Raw genomic sequence first — 22,321 nt, forward strand, 5'->3', positions numbered from 1 at the left:
TTCAACTCCTCCCTCCTCAAGCGCCCCTAGAGGCCTCTAGGGACGTAACCGCTAGTAAATATATATTCAGAGACAGTCACACAGACAGCCAGACAAAGTTAGTTACAGAGTAGATACTTATTAGGATTTTTCACAAGATTTTATCTTTCAACTGAGAGAGAGGGGACATTGGGTGGTTTATTGCACTAGTCTCCAAAGTTTTATAATAACGTTTTCCTATTTGTTGGCTTAACTACTTTGGGGATTTTTAATGGTTTTTCATTAATTAGTTTATTAATTTGACTGTCCAAAAGCTTTTAACCACTAATTGTAATTTGGACCAGAAAATGTACTTTTTTGTGTATTAACATTGGGGATGTACATCAATTTATCGGCCATTGTCTTATCTCTTTAGATCCCTGGTTTTTCTAGCAGCTAAATAAATTATAATTCCCCAGTAAAAGTTTCAAATTCTTCAAAATAATCTTTTGAATGACGACATTTAATCTAACCCCCAATTATGATGATTAAAATAACCCAGTTAGTCGATTAAAATCATTGGTTGGAAGGTTTGTAAACTATTACTTTGTTCCAACCAATCAATCAACCAAACTAGTTTCAACAAAGATGACAACATCCATAAAAGCGAAGCTATGAAATGGTAGGAAAGACGAACATTAATATGTCATAACTGAATAAGCAGAATGTAAATTAGTTAAAAAACTGTGAAGTACAGGATACTGTTTAAAGGACGTACTTACATTTTTATGACTTGATTATAGAAATGCTTCGCTTATAACATTGTACTTTGTTGTCCTAGGAATCTGTATCTAAAAATCATTAAGGAAAATATCTAAATTAACTTAAAGAGCTAACTGTTATGGGCGTATGGACGGACGGACTGGCACAAATTATAAAAAAGCTTCGCTTTTAAAACGAAAAATTTTATAAAAGTATTTCTTTTTAGGTGCAATTTACCTTATAATAATATCCAATCTTTGTGGTGGGACTCAAAAGTGACTCAAAAATCAGCCATGTGACGTCATAAAAATGAGTGATTAACCATTTCTTTTTTAGGGGTTTTCTTTCCCACTTCCCCTCTCATCTCCCTCATTTTTATTACGTCACATGGCTGATTTTTGAGTCAGTTTGTCCCACTACCAAAACTTTTCCTACAATAATAATTGGAAATTATTGTCCATTGTCTTATCCCTTCAGATCCCTGCCATATAAGTATACAGGGAATTTAAGGGAAAAGACAATGGCCTTTTAAATTGATAAACAACCCCAATGATTATAAACTAAATTACCCCTTCTTTAAGTTTAAAATTACTGGTTGAAAAGTTTGATACCTTTTAAAATACCCAAAGATCTTGAATCAACTAATAAGATAATGTGCTTATAAAACTTTGGGTACCAGTACGTAATTTACAGTCCAATGTCCCCTCCCTCCTTCCCATGAAGTGTGTATGTTGTATCGGTTTGTAAAAATTTTGCTTTAATTTACTATGGCGACATAAGTGTGTGTATATGTGTTTGTGTATTTGTGTGAGTGGTTGTGTGTATGTGTAGGTTTCTGTGGGTGTGTTTGTGTGTGTGTGTTTGACGTTTGTGTGTGTACGTGTGTGTGTGTGTAGAAAAGTACACAAAGGAAAGAGGTAGAAGACAATGGCCGATAAATTGATGTACATCCCAAATTTTGACACATAAAATTACCCCTCATGTAGATTAAGATAAGTGGTTAAAATGTTTGACCACTCAACTTGAACCAATCAATCAAAATTTAATAAAAGTCCCAAAGTTGTTAAGCGAACGAAGAAGAAAACATTATAATAAAACTTTGGGGACTAGTGTAATAAACAGCCCATTGTCCCCTTTCCCTCTCTGAATAAAATAATTTAGCTTTTTTATTTTTATTATTTTATGTCGTTTTTGGATAAACACAAAAGAAATATTGGGTAATTATTTTTAATTTTGAGTGGAGAGAAAATAGATATGTAACCCTAGATGATGACTCTAGGGTGCTGGGTGTCGCTTCGGGTTCTAAACCTCTCAACGCACCTTGAAATATACTCGCTTTTATTGATTGCGTCCATTCGCCCATTAGACAACCAACCCTTTGATTGCACGACCTTTGTCTAAGAAGTCCTAAATGTGCTTGGTAATTGGTTGCGCCTATACCCATACTCTAACTATTTATATTGCGCACCTGGCATAGCAGCAGTAGGAACCTTTTTAAACGTCTTTAGTTAAACATAGTGTCAGGCCGAGATTCGAACCTATCTTCTTCCTGACAACAAGTGGATTGTCCATAAGACAAACACCCCGAATGCTCATGTACATTCCAAATGATGATACACAAAATTACCCCTTCTGTAGTTGAAAGGTTCTACTTAATAATTCAAAATTCAATAAAGGTCCCCAAAAATTGTTATTTCAACGAATAATATTAGGTTATTATAAAACTTTGGGGACTAGTGTAATAAACAGCCCATTGTCGCCTTTCTTTTTCTCTACCAAATTCAAAGAAATTCTTCTATTAATAGCTGACTCATAATGCAAATCAAATTTAAAAATAACTGTCCAAAATCTGTTTCTAACCAATTTTATAGACGGATTGTTCTGTCACTGGTTTCCAATTGGTCCCATTTTTTGAGTATGTATCTATATCTTCTATATTTATACCAATAAAACACATTTAGTTTCAAATATTTTTATAGCAGGAGTCTCTTTAACGTATATCCCTTTCTTCAACTTGCTTTAAAAAATGGATATAGAATCCTATTATACAAAGTAGTAAGCATTTTTTGTCTGTCCCGAAGGATCTTGCTAACCACTGAACCAATTTTGTTCTCCTTTACAGTGAAGCTTCTTATATGTCAAGGGAAGGTTTTAAATTATTTTGGGGGAGAGTGTCTTCAACCACCTCCCCCCCAAAAATGTTTCTTTTACTCTTTTGAACAGAAATTTAAATGGAATGAGGTCGACTATTCCCTTCCCACCTTAAGTGCCCCTAGAGGCTTTTAGGGGGCGTAGCCGCTAGTAAATGTATATTGTGACAAGGTTTGTTTTACTTTTGGGTTAGTTTAGGTTAAAATTTCTATATTTTTAGATTAAAAGTATTGGTGAAAATGTTTTTATAATCAACTTAATTTAATTATATTAAAGAGTGCATTTATTTTTATTTTTTGGTAAGTTAAATATTCTCAAGAACAAATGAGCTACAGTTTGGAAGATGGTCCCATATGAGCGCAAATTAGATGAAAATGAATAATAAATTCGTGGATTTTCTCAGAAAGGGCCCAACAAAAAATTTATTTTCCAGTATACCAAGACATGTGATTTTATGGCTGTGCAAACCACTTTCTATTGCAACAAAAAGGTGATGTTAGCGAATAATTTCTTGAATAAAATGATGAAATGTTTTTTCATTTAATTTTCATTTATTTTACTGTTGTGTTTTTGTTTAACAATAAAATAAAAAAAATGGAAAAAAATCTTTCAAATAAGTTTTAAAAATCTTTGAATTTTTTCAAGAAAATGTTCGAATTTATTGAAATAATATTTAGTTATTCTAAAACCACCGACAAATCTAAAGCTGAATTATTCAAGAAGATTATTCAAGTAAAACAATATTAATTTAGGTAATATTTTCCTATTATTTTTTATTTAATTATAACTAATGGACAACTGGTTAAAATACATGATTAAAAATTATGCATATTTAAGATGAATTCAAAAAGAAGGAATCGACTTTGGAAATAAAAACGAAACAAAGTATTATTACTTATTATTAAATTTTTCCTTTTCTTCTGGGGATAAAAATCTCTGGGTCCATCAGAAATGGTTGTAGATAAATGTAATTTAAAAAGCCTTCTCCAGAGAAAACAATTAAATTTCATAATTGGTAAAACTAACTGCAATTTTTGTTTATAAATCATTTATAAATTATGTTCTACAATCCCATTGTAATAAATATTATCATATTTTGAATAAAGAAATCTTTTTTTCTTAGACATAACAAACCAACCGAGTATTAGCAAGGCAGCCAAATCTACAGATGACTTTAAACAATGTTCGATTGTTACCCAGCAGACATCACAGTCTATCCTTCAACCAATTGTAGATTAAATCAAACCATTTATGGAAACCAGCATTTGCGGGGCCAATCCACACCTACCACCTAATATGTTATACCTCCTTCCTTTTATGAATTCTAACCAACCATACAGAACTTCAATAATCCTCTTTATGGCAACCATATGTTTAGCTATGTTGTACCCACTGAACCCATATGGCTACTAGCAGTAACTTTTTCTTGTTTTCTTGATTGGTCACATTATATGATTGTAATAATTAGTTATAAATAAATATCTCATGTGCATAGTTATTTATCGCATCGTATTATAAACAGCTTTCCGTGGTTATAAAAATGTACAATTTTAAGAATAAAACCAGTTTTTTACTGTACATTTGTATAATCGTAGAAAACTGAATATAATATGATGCTATACATAAAATTTTCAGTATGGCTGAGAACTGGTTCTAATCCACCGTATATTAATCGGTTGCGAAGATATACTGGAAATGTAGATTATTTTCTTATCTCATACTTTTTTTCCCACACATCAGAAATATGAAATTATGTGTGTCATTTAAATGAAAATTAAATGGTTCTCACGTTAAAAAAAAGTTCCCACGGGTCCAAAAAATGAATTTAAATGAAAATCATATGTACCATTTAAATCAAAATAAATGGTTCACACGTTTGAAAAATTTTCCCACGCATGTAATTCTTGAAAAAACCTAATTAAATGGATATTTAAACAAACCCAATATCGCGTTTTTTGCAATGGAATGGTTATTTTCAAAAACATGAAAGGGGGAGGTAGGTTGTGCTAAAATTCCTATGTTTATTACTTATTGAATAGAACCATAGGCAAAAAATTTATATATTTATATTTAGAGAATATTATCATTCTACTACTGTTTTTAAGCCTTAAAACTCACACCTTTATGGAATTTTAGCACAACCTACCTCCCCCTTTTTTCAGCCTACCCGTGTTCAAAATAATCTCCTATGAAAAAATATGTTTGGGAACTAAAGTGACAATTAAAAGAATTTCCATACTATGTATAAGCGAGGCTTTTCTATAATTAGGGTAGGTCCGTCCGTACGTCCATAACGGTTAGCTTATTTTGTTAATTTAGACAAGTTATAATTGTCTTATCTATTTCAAACTTTGCATGTTGATTCCTGTAGGATATAGAAAGCATAACGACTCTATAATCGTTATATCCATTTCATATAAACATGTTGTTTTTTTTTACTTTTTTTAACAGCTATTTTTTATGTGATAAAATCATTCGAATGATCTGATTTTTGGCATACTGATTCCTAGGACAACAAAGTACAATGTTGTAAGTCCTTAAACATTATCCTGTATTTAAGCAGTTTTTCCAACAAATTTACTTACAATTTTGTTTCGACATTTGTATTCTGATTATTTAGTGCTGACATTCTACAAGTGTTAATATTCGTTTGTCCTACCGTTTCAGAGCTTTGCTTTTATGGGTGATGTTTATTATAATAACTACTCTTCTATTAAGGTCAAGAAAAAAACAAAAAATCATCTTTTATTAAATTTTGATTGGTTGGTTCAATTACTGGCAAAAGCAGTGTCTAAATTTTTCAACCATTAAGTTTAATTTATAAAAGGGGTAATGTGTTTATTATTATTAGGGACGTACATCAATATATAATCTATTGTCTTATCCCTTGGAAATTTTCGATTGTATTAGTAGTTTTCTGTGCTACTTATTTTCATTAGCGTTCTTGTTTTTTTTTCTACAATATATAAATTGTTGGGTTTTGGTATTAAAAAAAACATTATACAGTTGGTAGAAAGCTTTCTTTTAACAATGTTTAACAATACTCTATCAGATACAGAGAGAGAGGGGGACAATGGGCTGTTTATTACACTAGTCTCCAAAGTTTTATAATAATGTTTTCCTATTCGTTGGCTCAACAACTGAATTTTGATTGGTTGATTCGCTAAGTTAAGTGTTTAAACGTTTTAACCACCAATTTTGATCTACAGAGGGATTAATTTTGTGTGTCATCATTGGGATGTACATCAATTTATCGGCCATTGTCTTATCTCTGATACTATATGGATTTATTGTTACTTTATTTATATTTTAATGTTCTCTAATAAAGTGAAACTTGTAGAGGGCTAAAATAACGGCGTTATGGATATATGTAATTTTTTAGAAAGTGTAGCAACTCTAAAATCGTTACCAGACACACCCCACCCGAAGGCGTGTTAGGTTAGAAAAAAAAACCGCAGAAACGGTTTACACAGGATGTACTGGGACCTTATGGTGAGTCTAGAACATGCTTTCCCTAAATTGAGTTAGTACCTTCCCATAGTAGAAAATTTTAAAATTACTTTTGGTGATCAAATTTTACTTTTATTTTTTGACTACCTTCACCTAACCTGCTTTATTATCTTATTTTGTCTTTCATGTTTATCATGAAAATTCACTCACATTACAGTTGAAATGTCAGATATTAGAGCTTTCTAAAAAGGTCTCTAACATTTTTCTAGCTCTAATACTTTTTGAGATATCTTATTTCAAAGTATTGCTGTATAATCATCTTTTACACAGCAAAAAGTTGAAATATAAAATTAGTTATTTTAGAGTAAATTACATGTATCTTCATATAAATCTCTCTAATTTTGCTCCAAATTGGACAGCTAAAGTGCCTAAACCTATCTTCATTCAATGGACAATCCAAATCCACACTTTTTGAGACTTTATAAGTAACCAGGAGAAACCTAAAATGTAATATCAAAGAAACAAATGTAATTTAATTTTTTATAAAAAAAACACTTTTAAGGCATTTTTAATAATTTAATAGGTGTTTAAGGTACAAGAAACTCTAAATTAATTATTATTTATTATTTTTAGAAATCTCAGTACTAGTTTAGAGTATCTAATAGTGTATATTAACAAAAAAAATGTGGCCTAAGAATACATTTTTTTCTTTTATTATATGTGAGATCATCCATGAAAGTCTTTTAATTACTTTGTTTTCTATTATAAAAAATTTAAAACTTTTCTTAGATAAAATTACTAGAATTAGTAGATTACATTTGTAAACTGCTTGGAAATGCTTAAAATTCTTACCAATTTTTGGTTCATTTTCTATGATTATGTCTATTTTTCTGACGATATGTTTCTATTAGTTCAAATATCATATGATTGTGTTTTTTGGCTTTCTAATTACAAAGTGACAACTTTATACACCATAACTTACCTTAAAATCCTTGCTAAAGTCAATTAAACTTCAATTTGTTTAAAAAAAACAGGAAACATTTTTTCCTTTAGCAATTTTAAAAATCACTACAGCATGCTAATTTTTGCTTAAAAGTCTCAGAAAGTGTGTATTTGGATTGTCCATTGAATGTAGATAGGTTTAGGCACCTTAGCTGTCCAATTTGGTCAATTTGGAGCAATATTAGAGAGATTTACATGAAGACACTTGTAATTTTCTCTAAAATGACTAATTTTATATTTCAACTTTTTGCTGTGTAAAAGAGGATTTTAAAGCAATATTTTGAAATAAGATATCTAAAAAAGTATTAGAGCTAGAAAAATGTTAGAGACCTTTTTAGAAAGCTCTAACATCTGTCATTTCAACTGTAATGTGAGCGAATTTGTATGACAAACATGAAAGACAAATTAAGACAATAAAGCAGGTTAGGTGAAGGTAGTCTAAAAATAAAAGTTAAATTTGATCACCAAAAGTAATATTAAAATTTTCTACTATGGGAAGGTACTAACTCAATTTAGGGAAAGCATGTTCTAAACTCACCATAAGGTCCCAGAACATCCTGTGTAAACTGTTTCTGCGGTTTTTTTTTTCTAACCTAACATGCCTTCGGGTGGGGTGTGCAGACTGTCCGTACGGCCATTTTAAACATGTCGATTTTTAACTTTTTTGACAACATTTTATGTATGATAGAATTAGATTAGACGCATTAAAATTAACCTTTTATTTTAAACGTTACGGATACCTCTAAAATCGTTACCAGAATGTCCGTACGGCCATTTTGAACTTTTTTCAACTTTTTTTTTCAACATTTTTTGTATGATGGAATTAAATTAGACGCGTTAGAATTAACCTATTAATTTCAAACTTTGCAAGAGGATTCCTTTAACATTTAGGTACAGTTTAGAAAGCGTAGCAACTCTATAATGGTTACAAGAAAGTCTGTACGTTTATACAAGTTTATTTATACACAGACTAAATTCAATTTTTCCAGATTTAGGATGGGTTCAATAGGATAATAATAGATTAATTTTCTTTCTAGTATTCATTCGAATCCGGTGGATAGGAACCGGTTCTCATCCATACAAAAAAAACTATGTCTAGCATTGTATTATATCCAGCTTTCTACGAATTCGGCACCTCGGGGCTAAAAAACTGGTTTTAATCTTATAATTGTACATTCTTTATCCGCGGAAAGCCGTTTATAATACGATGAAAGAAATAACTATTATATATTTTGGGGGAAGGAATCAACAACACAATAGATAATACTAGCGACTACCCTCCCCCAAAATAGTTATAAACCTTCTCAGGACCTATGAGAAGCTATCCTGTAAAGAAGAACCATATCGGTTCAGCAGTTAGCGAGATCCTTCCGTACAAACAGACAGACAGAAAGACAACTTTTACTTTATTATAAGGATATACCAACATAGGCTTCTGATAGGTTCCACTGTATTTAAATTTGACATGACATGACATGACAAAATTCGAAGATTTTTTATACATGTTGATTTTTAACTTTTTGTTTGATATAATAATCCGTTTGTTCTGAGTTCTGGAATATTGAGTAAATAGTACAATGTTATAAGTGATGCATCTCTATAATCAAGTCCTAAAATGTAAGTATGTCCATAAACAATATCCTGTATTTAATAAGTTTTTCAACAAATTTTATACATTTATATTCTGATTATTCAGTTCTGACACTTTACAAGTGTTAATGTTTGTTTGTCCTACCTTTCCGAGCTTCGCTTTTTAATTAAGAAGAAATGTACATGCTTATTTAAAATCAATATGTTTAATTTGTTCTTTTTTGTTGAAACATTACCTCAGTCTATCATAAATATTTAAGATCGAGTTTAGAAAACCTAAATTTGTAATAAGAATAATCATAGAGGGAGGGGAAATTGGGCTGTTTATTACATTAGTCCCCAAAGTTTTTTATTAACGAATTCTGATTCGTTGACTCAACAACTTTAGGGACTATTTTCAATTTTGATTGGTTGGTGTATTAAGTTGAGTGTTTAATCATTTAAACAACTTATTGTAATCTACAGAAGGGATAAATTTTTGCATCATCATTGGGGATGTACATCAATTTATCGATCATTGTCTTATCCCTTTAGATCCCTGTGAGTAAGAATAATCCATTTTTATAAAATCTATTTCTTTCCAAAAATTATATTATAATATACGTGGATGATGTAACAGGGGAAAAATTGTGGTCAATTTAGGTTGCAATTTCCCCCCGCATTTACTGGTCGGCCGTTTATCCAGTAGGAGGAAAGAGGATGGGGTTTAAAGGAGTGGGATATCTTTATTTTAGCCCGCTACAGAGTTCACTTTATTATAGAACATGAAAATCTGGTGTAAGTCATCCTCAAGACCAATTTTAAAAATTGAAATTAAAAGATTTTTCTTTTTTAGTTGGTAGATTTTTTTAATTTTCAAAATTAAATCAATATTCTAAATTTGTTAGGGACAGAAATAGTAGTTACTAAACTATAAACTATCATTATTTTTATGTTAATATACGTGGGAAATTGCTTGTAATAAATTAATATACATAATTTTTCAGTATTGCTAAGTTCCAGTTCTAATCCAGCGGACATTAATCAGTTTCAAAGCTATACTGGAAAAATGAATTTTATATTCTTGTTGAAGCCAATTAAAATACCTATAAAAATGACGTCATATTAAAATAGTCCATTATTCTAATTTGACGTAATTCGGGATGTTTAGACCAAAAGTTTAAATTTTTGGTATCTATAAAAAAGGTGATAAATAACTTAAAAACTTTTTGGCCGAAAATACCGAATTATGTCGTATTTTAAAAATGGGGTATAGTCCCTTTTGTGGCAATTTGTTCGTAATTTCATAGTAGCTCTTTTTCTATTTCTAGCCCCAGCGAGGGCTCTAACCCTGCGGGGCAATCACCTAACCCAATATAACCTAACCTAAATTAATCAATAGCCATTTTAATAATACGACGAATCGCCTCTTAAGGGCCGTTGCCACGAAAGAGATTATAATAGACTATTCTAATATGACGTCATTTTTTGTAGACACTATAAAGAGCTGCAGTACTGTTTATAAGTTTTTACAAGTATTCTACTTATAAATTTTAATGAGCTAACGTCAGCAAGCCAATAAATTAATAAAATATCTAATATTTATGCTTTTAAATAAAATAAATTCCAATATTTTCTTGTTTTGTTAAAATATACGAGTTTTGGTGTAGGTATCTATATATCTATCTATCTATCTACCTATCTAATTATCTATCTATCTATCTATTTCAGAGAAAATGATAGTGTTAAATTGTATTTAAGTTGTGCAATGAAAATTATTTTGTTATTTTTAACAATTCCAATGGCTTTAATAAAATTAGGTAATCTAAAATACAAAGTAGAATGATGTCTGTCTGTCTGTCCGTCCCTTAAGATCTCAGTAACCACTGAACCTATCAGATTCTACTCTTCAGGAAATATACCTACTGGTCCTGTGGTGGTTTAAGGCTATTTTCTTGGGATGTGGGACACCCCCAACCCCAACTCCCGGAAAAAAAATCCCCCTCAATTTTTGTTAGTTCATTTGAAATAGGTAGTTGCACCACCAGAGGTACTTATTTTTTTAAAATTACCTCTTGGGGCAAAGCCCCTAGAGGCTTGGGGCAAATCTGCTAGTCCTATTATATAATGTTTAAAGTTTTTTTGTCTAAAGCTTTCATATCAACAACCACTGAACTGAGTTATTCTTTTATGGGAGGCTTTACATAGGTCCCATGATGGTTTTAGCCTATTTTTTTTTTATGTAAGTTGGTTTTCATGCTATTTGTTTCCCCATTCAATAATGAGCCTTTAGATGCTAGTAGTGCAGCCGCTAGTATCATATAATTAGGAGAATAAATGTCATAAGTAAAGTTAGGTTAAGTAACAACCAGCAGACAACCAACCCTTTGATTGCACAACCCTTGGCATGGCATTCCCCCCTACTCTATAAAATATGAACTAATTTTTCTCTTTAAAGATTTTCTTTAAACACCTCCCCCTTTTTATATAAAGATGCTAATCCCCCCCCCCCAAGCCCATATAGGATATAACTTGTAAAAAAAACCTGCAGGGGGTGCAATTTTCTTACACATACTTCTTTCTTATTATTTAGTCTATTAAAAGGATTTAAAATGCAAGGACATATATTTTTTTAAATCTTATTTTATACATCTTAATTGCAACTGATGATCTATTTAATAGTGAAACAATTGTATTCCATCAACAAAAAGTTAAAGAAATGACCTGTGTTTATATATATAATAATACTCTTATTATTAGTGTCATATGACAACATTGGGTAACTTTTTTAATATCTCTAGTCAGGAATAAGGTATAACCAACAAGCAAAATAAATCTAAAAACATATTTTGAAAGCAGATGTAGAGTTTATCAGTTCTACGATGACAGCTGAAATAACGTACAGGTTTCGTTATTTTTTGCGAATTAATTTTGTTGTTGGTATAAGCTGATCTTTAAGAGTATGTTATAAAATAAAAGTTATTTATCGCATTGTATTATAAACAGCTTTTTACCTCTATAAAATCAAAAACGTAGAATTATAAGATTAAAACTATTTTTTTTAGATCTGAGATACAGAAGGCACGGGCAAAAAAATGGTTTAAATCTTTTGATTGTACATTTTTATATTCGTAGAAAACTGGAAATAATACGATGCTAGACATAATTTTTCAATATGGCTGAGAACCGGTTCTAATCCACTGGATATTATTTGGTTTCTAAGCAATACGGGAAACATTTTTCCAACATGTGAAAAAGATGGCTGAAATTCACTTTCAAAGTTTGAATTTCAAGATTTCAAGAATACTTCTTAGTAATAATATTTTAGATTCAGGCTTTAAAAATAGTTCCTACTACTGTTAGGTCAGGTGCGCAATATTGATAGTTAGAATGATAGAATGCCTTGGCCCAAAACAGGTGCAACTCATTAACATATACAGTTATGAATTCCAGGCAAAGGATGTGCAATTAAAGAGTTGGTTGTCTGGTGGGTGTTCCTTAACCTAATATCCCGAGAGTTTGGACAGAAAAGGAGATATTTGACTCCCATAGTTATCCTGGGCTGTTGGACCTGACATTAGAGTGTCATACACAGCAGCCCCGCCCATATGAGTTATATAGTATTAGCGGCTAGAGGCCTCTAGTGGCATTTAAACTTTTTTATATTGTAAATATCTAATTTGAGAAATGATTTGTCTATGTTATGATCAGCTGTTAAATTCATGTCTCTACGCAGCGCCACTACGCAAGTAACACTATGCGGCGGGAATATTTTATTTTTTTTCGATTTTATTTTGATTACCCTCTCCCCAAATAGTTATAAACCTTCCCGGGACCTATGAGAAGCTACCTTGTTAATGAGAACCTGATCGGTTCAGCGGTTAGCGAGATCCTTCGGTACAAACACACAGACATACAGACAAACAAATAGACAAACAGACATCCTGTTACTTTAGTATAAGGATATGGTAAATTTTACCCAACTTTAGGTAAGAGTGGGTCGATTTTTGGATATTTTTATCTGAGACCATGATTTTTATAGGTATAATACACCTCTGGATGCTTTAAAATTTATCTTAAATCTAAAAACCATTGACTACCATGCATACAATTGTATAACAATTGTATAATTTAGTGAATCAGAACTATGGCTTCACGATGCTCCCTAAAAAGACCTTGAGAAGTAGAATCAGAAACTTTTGTACGTTTCAAAATATCTCGTTCCTGGCTTAAAAAATCTCAACAGAGGTGTATTATATTTATAAAAATCATTTGCAAGTTCATGCTTTGGCCTCAGATAAAAATGTTGGGTATAGTCCGTTCCGTGACAACACCTCTTAAGGGGCGTTTTGTCATATTTTCACATTAGGTTTTCCCGTATTTTTAGCTTCTGTGAGGGGCTCTAAACCTGCTGGGCCAATTGTCTAACCTTGTGGGACAATCACATAACCTAAGTTAGCCTATCAAAAACTATTGTGAAAATAGGATGAAACACCCCTTTAGAGGCGTTGCCACGAAAGGGACTTTACACATGTATTGGAAGTATATTAGTGTGATGCGTTTGTGAACTCGAACCTTTATCCTTTTGTTTTCCTTATCATTAATGTCAGTTTGGAAAGCGGTGAAATTCAAATGTTCATAATTGAACGCGGCATTAAAAACAATGCTTGCGCATGGACCATAAACAAAGCGAGTGTAGCCATCTTTGATCTTTCTTTCAAAATGTGCGGATTATCTGCGTGAAAAAAAAAAAACATGTATAGTCAGAATTGTGGTGTTGTCCGTACTGAAAAATACCTTTGAGTGCTTCCCGGCTTTACAGGAACAAAAACTTCGGTAAGAATTCTTTCTTTAAGCATTTTTAATGGAGTGGAGTGAATTTTAAAAGACGGCAAATTAATCTTTCATTTTTACTTAAATAAGACCAAGTAATTAATTTATTTTTGTATCAGAATATTTTAATCGTAGTCTATAATGATTTTGTTTATGAATTTCAAACTCGTATTTAATTTTTGGTTAATTTTAAGCAAGAAAAGTAACCCTAGTATTTTATATATTTTAAAATATAATTTCGAATGCACGCAACCTCTCATAATGAATATTTACTTTATTAAAAAAGACGATTGTTCCAAATAAGAAAAGATTTATTCTCTTTTACAAGATTTATTTTATCATGTATTTAACATTTTAATATTTGATTATTAATTTTGTTATTTTCTATTTCAGCATGACCGTTTTCATACAATAAATTGTATTAGTAACTATGCTGGTTTTGTCTCTTGTGGGAAGTAGCAGGTTTCGTACGTCTGTACGCAAAGATCTGGTAAACGGCCAGCCAAATGCCGTTGTACCGAAACAATGAAAACGGTAAGAAGTCCAGTCAGCCAGTCAAAGCCAGTGACAGTTACCGTATGTGTTGAATGTGAATAAAATTCTACACATGACTATAGTTGTAATCAGTGTTAACAAAAGTGAAAATGGCACCTAAAAAGACTAGGTATGAATTATTGTCGGGCAGATTGCCTATGGCAGTTGAAGTGATAACCGCAGAGTTAGACAGAGTGATGCAGGTAGTTTCAGACACCGCAGACATCAATGTTAATCTCGCCAAGGAATGCATCCTTGTCCATGATGCGAACCTAAATCTGGAACGTACCATGAGCGGTCTTCAACAGCTGGATGTGTTAATCCAAGATGATATTAACCTAAAGGATTTTTATAGTGACGTTATCATGGCACGAAAGAACTATAGCGAGTTAAAACTTACATTAAGTGCTATAGATGAGCTAAGAGCGATAAACAATGAGGTCTTAGTTCTTGGTGATGATCTTGCAGCTCACAAAAACAGTTTGCAACAACGTTGTATGCAAATAGTGAAAGTTATTAAAGGTGATTATATACCTTTACCAACTAAAATTATTAGTGATATGACTAAACTGATGGAGACGCTGGCAAAGGCTAAGCAAGAGCCTGTTACGCCAGTCTCAGGTGCCTCGGTAGATCCAATGCTGCCGTCATTTGGCGCCCAATCGTTTGCTGCCAGTCCGATGTTTTTGTCTCATGGGTACATGCCACGCCTAGACGAAAAACTCCTTCCCAGCTTTGATGGGCAAGAATCTTCTTATGCGCAATTTAAGGAGAATTTCCAGAAGCTTACTACTGGATATGAGCCCAGCTACCTGCAGATGGTTTTAAGTTGTGAACGAGTTATGAAGGATAAACCGTTGAGGCTTCAGTTGCAACAGATTGCCACGCATGCAGCGCAATGGACATATCTGGACCAATTGTTTAAATCCAGAACCAGACAGATGTTGTGTATATTCAACAGCTGGGACAAGAAAGGTAAATTGTCCGAGAGCGGCCAGATTGTTAGCGCTCTTGCCGAGTTCTCAGGTGCCATCAACCAGCTCGAGCAGATGACCAAGGCTGATGGTAAGGATGCAGTTTCTACAAGCCAATGGCTCACAGTTTTATTGTTGGAGATGTTATCTAAGAAACTGCCAAAAGAGTTTCAGGATAAGCTCGATCTTGCACTCGGGTCAATGGACGTTCCCGACGTGCCTAAGCTGCTGGATATACTAGAACAGCAGCGTGGCGCATTATTGATGCGTACCAGTCACGGCTTGGACACGCCGTCCAAGAAGAAAGGTAATCCTGCCGCAGCCGCGGCCGCCGTAGGTAAACCTGGTACACCTAGCAAGTTCAAGAAGAAGCAGTCCTGTCCGTCAGACGGCTGCAGTGGAGATCATTTTTTGTTTAAATGTTCGAAGTTTACAACCATGTCTGTTCCAGAACGGAAAGATTTTGTGATGAAAATCGGCGGGTGCCTTTTATGTCTTAATAAAGGGCACAGCGCCTCAGAGTGTCCGCGTGCTGAGAAGCTTGGAGGCTGCAGGATCAACAATTGTGGACAGAAACATAACTCCCTCCTCCATGAGTCCGTCGCCCAGGTTTCAGCTGTGTATGAAGCGCCGTTTTTGGGTGAGAATAATTACATGTTGATGCTCCAGAAGTTGGACGCCCTGGATGTCTACAAGAGGAAGGTGCCTGTGTCTGGGATGTGGGACACAGGTGCCAACCTCACCATGGTTACACAGTCTATTGCCAAGAAGTTGCAGTTGCCCTCTACTGGACGTGTAGCTACCATTTCAATGGCTGATGGCAAAGTTCAGTCATGCCCAACAGTTAAACTCTGCCTGGTTGACCGTAACAAGAACAAGCATGTTATGGAAGCAGCTGTTGTGCACACAATTGGACATACAGATGGGCTGCGCAGCATGGACCCAGTCGCCGCAGCTGCTCTGTTTGATATGAGGCCACAAGATTTTTCATTGGTCAATGGACCACTTGATATTCTCCTCGGGCATGTCACGCCCACGACGTTCCCAGCGGCGGATAAACTCATCGGCGAGTCAAGATTATACCGCAGCATTTTTGGTACAGGTTTCCTTGTTGTTTCAGCCGATGGAAAGCCTGTTAGCAAGCCAGTTGTTTGTAAAGTTACTAAGTTGGAAGTTGCAGCTATGGACTTCCTATCGTCGGAGGCGTTAGGCGTGCAGCCGCCGCGGCTGTGCAGTGGATGCACGGGCTGCAGGCATTGCCTGGCACTTGCGTCAGGCAAGTCAGCCGTTGATCAGCGAAAACAGGATCTGATAAAAGAAGGTTTAACATTGGATCTTGTGAAGAAAGAGTGGCCGGCAGCTTATCCATATCGGCTGCCAACACATACGCTGCCGAACAATTCGTGGCAGGCGTATAATATAGCGCTTCGTGATCGCCGGCGCATGATAAAAAACGGCAAATATGACGTGTTCGTGAAGGTGTTCAAGGAGGCGGTGTCCCGTGGGGTGTACGTCAAAGCCACGCCACAAGACTTAGCATATGAAGGGCCAATCTACTTTAATTCATTAGTGACGGCCTTCAAGGATAGTATTTCTACCCCCTTGAGAATCTGCGCAAATTCTAGCTTGACCTGCAATGGTACAAGTTTAAACCATATTATGATGGATGGCCCACCACCTACCTACACTTTGTTTCACAATCTTATTCGGTTCAGAAGTTACAAGTGTGCCTGCGTGTGTGATGTCTGTAAATTTTACAATTCTTTGGCGGCCATGTATGAAGATTCGCAGCTGAAGAGAGTGTGGTTTGCAGAGGATGAACATGCCAACCCCGAAGTTTACTTGACCAAAAAAGTTAACTTCGGGGAGAAATTGGCAGGCGATTTCGCCGTCACAGCCCTGAGATTGACAGCACAGATTTTTGGAGGGCGCAGCCGCCAAGATGTTCATGATGTTTATGGATCTGAATACGTCAAGGGAGCAGAGGTAGTTGCGAAGCAGGACCTGTGGAGAAGTGAGCAACAACCTACCGGTTCCAAGTTTGTACTGCATCAGGATGCTCCAGCTATCAAGCTGGAGCAGTGTACCTACATTGATGACCATACTGGCGGTCATAATAGCAAGCCAGAAGCCGTCAAAATGGTCAAAGAGCTGAAGGAAATGATTGAACCTGGCAACTTCAGCTTCAGTTATTTATTCTGGAGATGATGTTGATCCTGTTAAGGTACTGGGCATACAATGGGCCCCCAGAGAAGATGTTCTTACTTTACCTGCTCGGGTGAATCATGGCGCCAAGATAAAGGGCCGAAAATTGCTGGAGGACCTTGATCTGTTAGATTTATGGAGAGCCATGCCAGAATGTGTAACGAAGAGAGAGATTTGGTGGGTTGTACAGCAATTATATGACCCCCTTGGCCTCCTGTGCCCACTACTCCTGAAGTCCAAGCTTATACTTTGGGAGGTTTGCATTAGTGGCGTATCATGGGATGAGCATGTGCCTGCCAAGCTGAGAGATGATTTTGTTGACAGTTTGGCCGACAGGGCTAAGCTTGCAGAAGTGCCATTTCAACGTTCTTTAGTTCCTGATGAGCCACTGGGGCTCCCAACCATCATTGGGTTTTCTGATGCTTCAAGTTCAGCCTACGCAGCCATCATCTACCTACGTTGGCCAACGGCCAGAGGCTTCGAAGTGATTTTGTGTAGTGGCAAGAGTCGTGTGGCTCCTGTTAAGATTGAGTCTATTCCAAGACTTGAGTTATTGTCATGCTTATTAATGGCAAGATTGGCGGATGCAATTGTCCGAGCCCTGCCCTTTGCAGTAGCAGGCAAGATGTTTTTTAGCAACAGCACTTGCGCTATATCGCAAATAGTGTCTGAATCAGTGATGTTAAACATATTTAACAGTCATCGTGTGAGTGAGATCCAACAGCTGACCAGCCCAGAGGATTGGCGCTGGCTTCCTACAGATCAGAACATTGCAGATCTTGCCACCAGAGGTGCCTGTACCATTCAAGATGTTTCACCAGGATCCAGGTATCAGGATGGGCCTGAATGGCTGCGCCTGGAGCAGGACCAGTGGCCTGTAAAGACGGCGGGTGAAGTAAATCACCCCATCCCAGAGGCTGAGATGAATCAGCGCATGGTCCGATTGAAGTGTATGGCCGTCCAGGTAGTTGATACTGATTTCTGGAGAATTTTAGCACGACGTACCTACAGGCAGGCACGTAAGACTATGCAGGCGGTGATCAGAGCTGCCAACTGTTTTAAGTTGTTGTTTGTTAAGAAACGAGTTCCGGCCAGGCAAGAGCCGATGAATGTTGCGGTTCCAGCTGGACAAGAGCCGACGGGAGTTTCGGTTCCAGCTGGACAAGAGCCGCTAGTTGATTCCAAGTTTTATAGCAATCACACTTTTTCAATTACCTACCTAGATGTGGTGTGTGATTTATTCCTGGCATCATACAACCAGGGGAAGGAGATGGTTATGGAGGCTGAAGGTAAATATGATAGTCTTCAACCTTATTATCACGAGACTGAGGTGTACTGGCCTATCGTTGGTAATAATGGCTATTATCCTGTTCGTAAATTCAGAGTCCTCAAGATGCGTTCCCGTGGAGATGAGGCCTTGGAGGCAGCAGCCGAGGGGAAGAGAAAGCTGTTCAAGGATTCCCCTGGCCTTATTTTGATTGATCGTCACAATAACTTGGCCAGACTATTCCTACAGCAGGCCCACGATGAACTTGGCCATGCCGGTCATAGAAAGACTTTGGTACAGAGTCGCAGGTATGCTTGGATATCCCGTGGCCGCCAGGAAGCTATGAAGGTTGTCAAGTCATGTTCCAGTTGTTGTCTAGAGTATGCACGTCATTCAGCCCCAACTATGGCAGACGTCCTGCCTGACAGGTTAGAATCTTCAGTTCCTTTCTTCCATGTTCACCTGGACCTTGCGGGCCCGATGGAAGTTACAAGGCCTGGGGTCCGCACCAGAAAGAATCCAGCCAAGTACAAGGTTTGGTTGCTAATTGTTTGTTGTCGTTTTACACAAGCAGTGTTTATCGATGTTCTGCTGGATTACAGTACTGAGGCTGTCATTATTGGCCTCAGAAAGCTTCAAGCATTCTACAACATGCCCAGAGTCGTGACTACTGATCGCGGCACCAACTTTCTTGGCTCGAAAAGAATACTTGATGAGGTTATGAAGAAATCTGATGTGAGTTTTGAGTGGCACCTTGTACCGACTGGCGCTCATTCGTATGTAGGAAGTGTTGAGCGCCAGGTCGCCATGGTCAAGCGTGTCCTCAATAAGAAGTTGTGTGGAGCTGTTGTCAATCACAACGAGTTGTTGCTGCTGACTGCTGAAACTGCTAGAGTTTTAAACTCTAAACCCTTGAGCTATGCTACACAAGGGAATGATGTTAATACATGGAGAATCATTTCTCCTGCTGATTTGTTGGGTGGCAGAGCTAACGACGGGATTTGCTCGTTCGAGACCGGTTGCAGAGATCAAATTACACGCCGTTTAAGCCATCTGGAGGAGCTGACTAGACAGTTCCATGAAGTCTACAAGCAGCAGCTGCTGCCTGAGCTATTGCGCAAGGTAAAGTGGAGGCGCAATCAAGTTCCGCTGAGCGTTGGAGATGTCGTTCTTGTCGACGGGTGCACCAACTTGGTTAAGAAGTATCGCCTCGGCAGAGTTCAAGACGTACGAGGCGGTGGCCGTACAGTTGTAGCCCGTTTCAAATTGTCCGATGATGTTGAAGCCACGGATAACGAGATTTCTTCAAGACGATTGTTGAAAGTAAACCTACCCCAAGATGATTCCCAAGACGATTAAGTATTTTTATTAGTATTGTTCTTATCGCGTATTTTTTTAAACTTTCAACAAATTGCATATTTTTTAAAATTCATAATTGACGCAAATTTCCTTACAAATTCGTTTAAAATTATAAATGAGCTCAGAATTTTATTTCCAACGCATAAAACTAAAGTTTTCTATTCGAATACATGAGTTTTCTTTACGGATTTATTTGATCGGGACCTGGGATTTTTTCGCGTAAAAAATCTTAGGTACGTATTTTTTTAATTTTGGATGCAAAGCATTATTGTCGTTTCTTGTTTAACAGACGTGAAATATGATATATACAGATAAGAATAGAAATGAAACACATTTGATCATTTTAAAAATATCTTTTTATATTACAAGCATCATAAATAATTTTATATCAACTACATATTAAGATTATTATATTTTATTTCGTTCTGAAGATTACCTAAAAACAAAGCAGTAATTTTATGAACACAGCAGATTTACTTTGATTTGTTTGATTTTATTCGATGAGTATAGCCTAATGAAACTGCTATACAAAGCCTTCCAGCTCTGTTTCCTCGGCCGAAGACCTTGCATAAATGCAAAACTAAAGCTTAAGAAATATCTGATAATTTTGAAAAGATTCTTTCATGATTTCTTTGATTCCTTCTTTATTTGAAGATTTTAACTTTGGAACATTTTTCATTCTATCTTTTTCAGAAATGTTCGTGAATTGAGCCCCGCGCCAGGAATCCTGTTCACGGTTACACAAAAAAGAAACAAAACATAACCATAAACAGGACTCGTCGCACGTGGCATTATTATAATTGTAGTGCGTCGGTTTGATCTGCAAGCTTTCGAGGTTCAGGTTGAACTGAGGCCCCAATTGCTCTTAATTTTAAAAAGACTGTATAAATAAGTACACGGAAAAGCTTATTATCTATTCAGCCAAAGAGAAATTGCCAAATAAACACTTTTTGAGACTTTTCTTTTACTTTGAGCTTAATTTAAAATTCGCATATGCAAAAATGCAATTTTACTTTCATTTTGATGTTTTATTGATGAATTAATACAGTTCTTTTATATGTTCTTAGATATAAGGATATTTTATTTTGATGATATGTTTAGATTAAGGATAATTTTACTTTATTTGATTATTCTGTTTATCTAGATTTAAGGATTGTTTCTTATCTATCTTTTACATAAAGATTTGATCGAAGAAAGATTTACGTATGCATTTTCACTTTTCTTTAGCAAAAAATATTTGTTTGAAAAGAAGTTTTTTAAGTAATTATTCTTCTTTTATTAAAAAGTTTGAATGAATTATTTGATGATTAATGCAGAATATGTTTAGCATTAAGTTTATTTAATATTAAGAATATTATTATTATCATTATTATTGATTAGGTACCTAATTAAAGTTTGGGTACTTATTGAAATTATTATTATGTATTGCATTACATGGTCTAACAATTTCAAATAACTATTTGTTTATTTCGAAAAAATTGTGAGGCCATGAGAATAAGTGTTATGAGTGAGTAGTGAATGTGTAAGCTTTCAATGAAGAATGTTTTATTTCCTATTCCTTTATTCCTACATTTTTGTGGAATTGTGTCATTTTGTGTTAGTGCGAGTATTTGTGAATATTACTACTAGCAAATTTGAGGCCAAAGGGCCAAAATTTAAAACTCTTGTAATTTATGTGGTTTTGAATTGTGACTTTTGTGGACATTGTCTGCACACAAAGTTGAAAATTTGAATAGTGTGGTGTTCGATTCCCCACTTTCAGGCGGGTGTGTATTGGAAGTATATTAGTGTGATGCGTTTGTGAACTCGAACCTTTATCCTTTTGTTTTCCTTATCATTAATGTCAGTTTGGAAAGCGGTGAAATTCAAATGTTCATAATTGAACGCGGCATTAAAAACAATGCTTGCGCATGGACCATAAACAAAGCGAGTGTAGCCATCTTTGATCTTTCTTTCAAAATGTGCGGATTATCTGCGTGAAAAAAAAAACCATGTATAGTCAGAATTGTGGTGTTGTCCGTACTGAAAAATACCTTTGAGTGCTTCCCGGCTTTACAGGAACAAAAACTTCGGTAAGAATTCTTTCTTTAAGCATTTTTAATGGAGTGGAGTGAATTTTAAAAGACGGCAAATTAATCTTTCATTTTTACTTAAATTAGACCAAGTAATTAATTTATTTTTGTATCAGAATATTTTAATCGTAGTCTATAATGATTTTGTTTATGAATTTCAAACTCGTATTTAATTTTTGGTTAAT

The 22,321-nt window shown here is 35.1% G+C and overlaps 1 protein-coding gene across 1 annotated transcript; it reads left to right on the forward strand.

Annotated features, from left to right (window-relative positions):
• The first annotated feature begins 13,654 nt into the window (after nucleotides 1–13,654).
• On the forward strand, nucleotides 13,655–20,064 carry LOC145306892 (uncharacterized). Its single transcript, XM_080149235.1, has 4 exons — nucleotides 13,655–13,728; nucleotides 14,119–17,375; nucleotides 17,458–18,533; nucleotides 18,822–20,064. Exons 2-4 carry the CDS (start codon nucleotides 14,370–14,372, stop codon nucleotides 20,062–20,064), a joined length of 5,325 nt encoding a protein of 1,774 aa, XP_080005361.1. The 5' UTR covers nucleotides 13,655–13,728; nucleotides 14,119–14,369.
• The last annotated feature ends 2,257 nt before the right edge of the window (nucleotides 20,065–22,321 follow it).

This window comes from Acartia tonsa, chromosome 15, assembly GCF_053477335.1.
Source record: "Acartia tonsa isolate MP-2025a chromosome 15, ASM5347733v1, whole genome shotgun sequence".
Lineage (NCBI taxonomy): Eukaryota > Metazoa > Arthropoda > Copepoda > Calanoida > Acartiidae > Acartia > Acartia tonsa.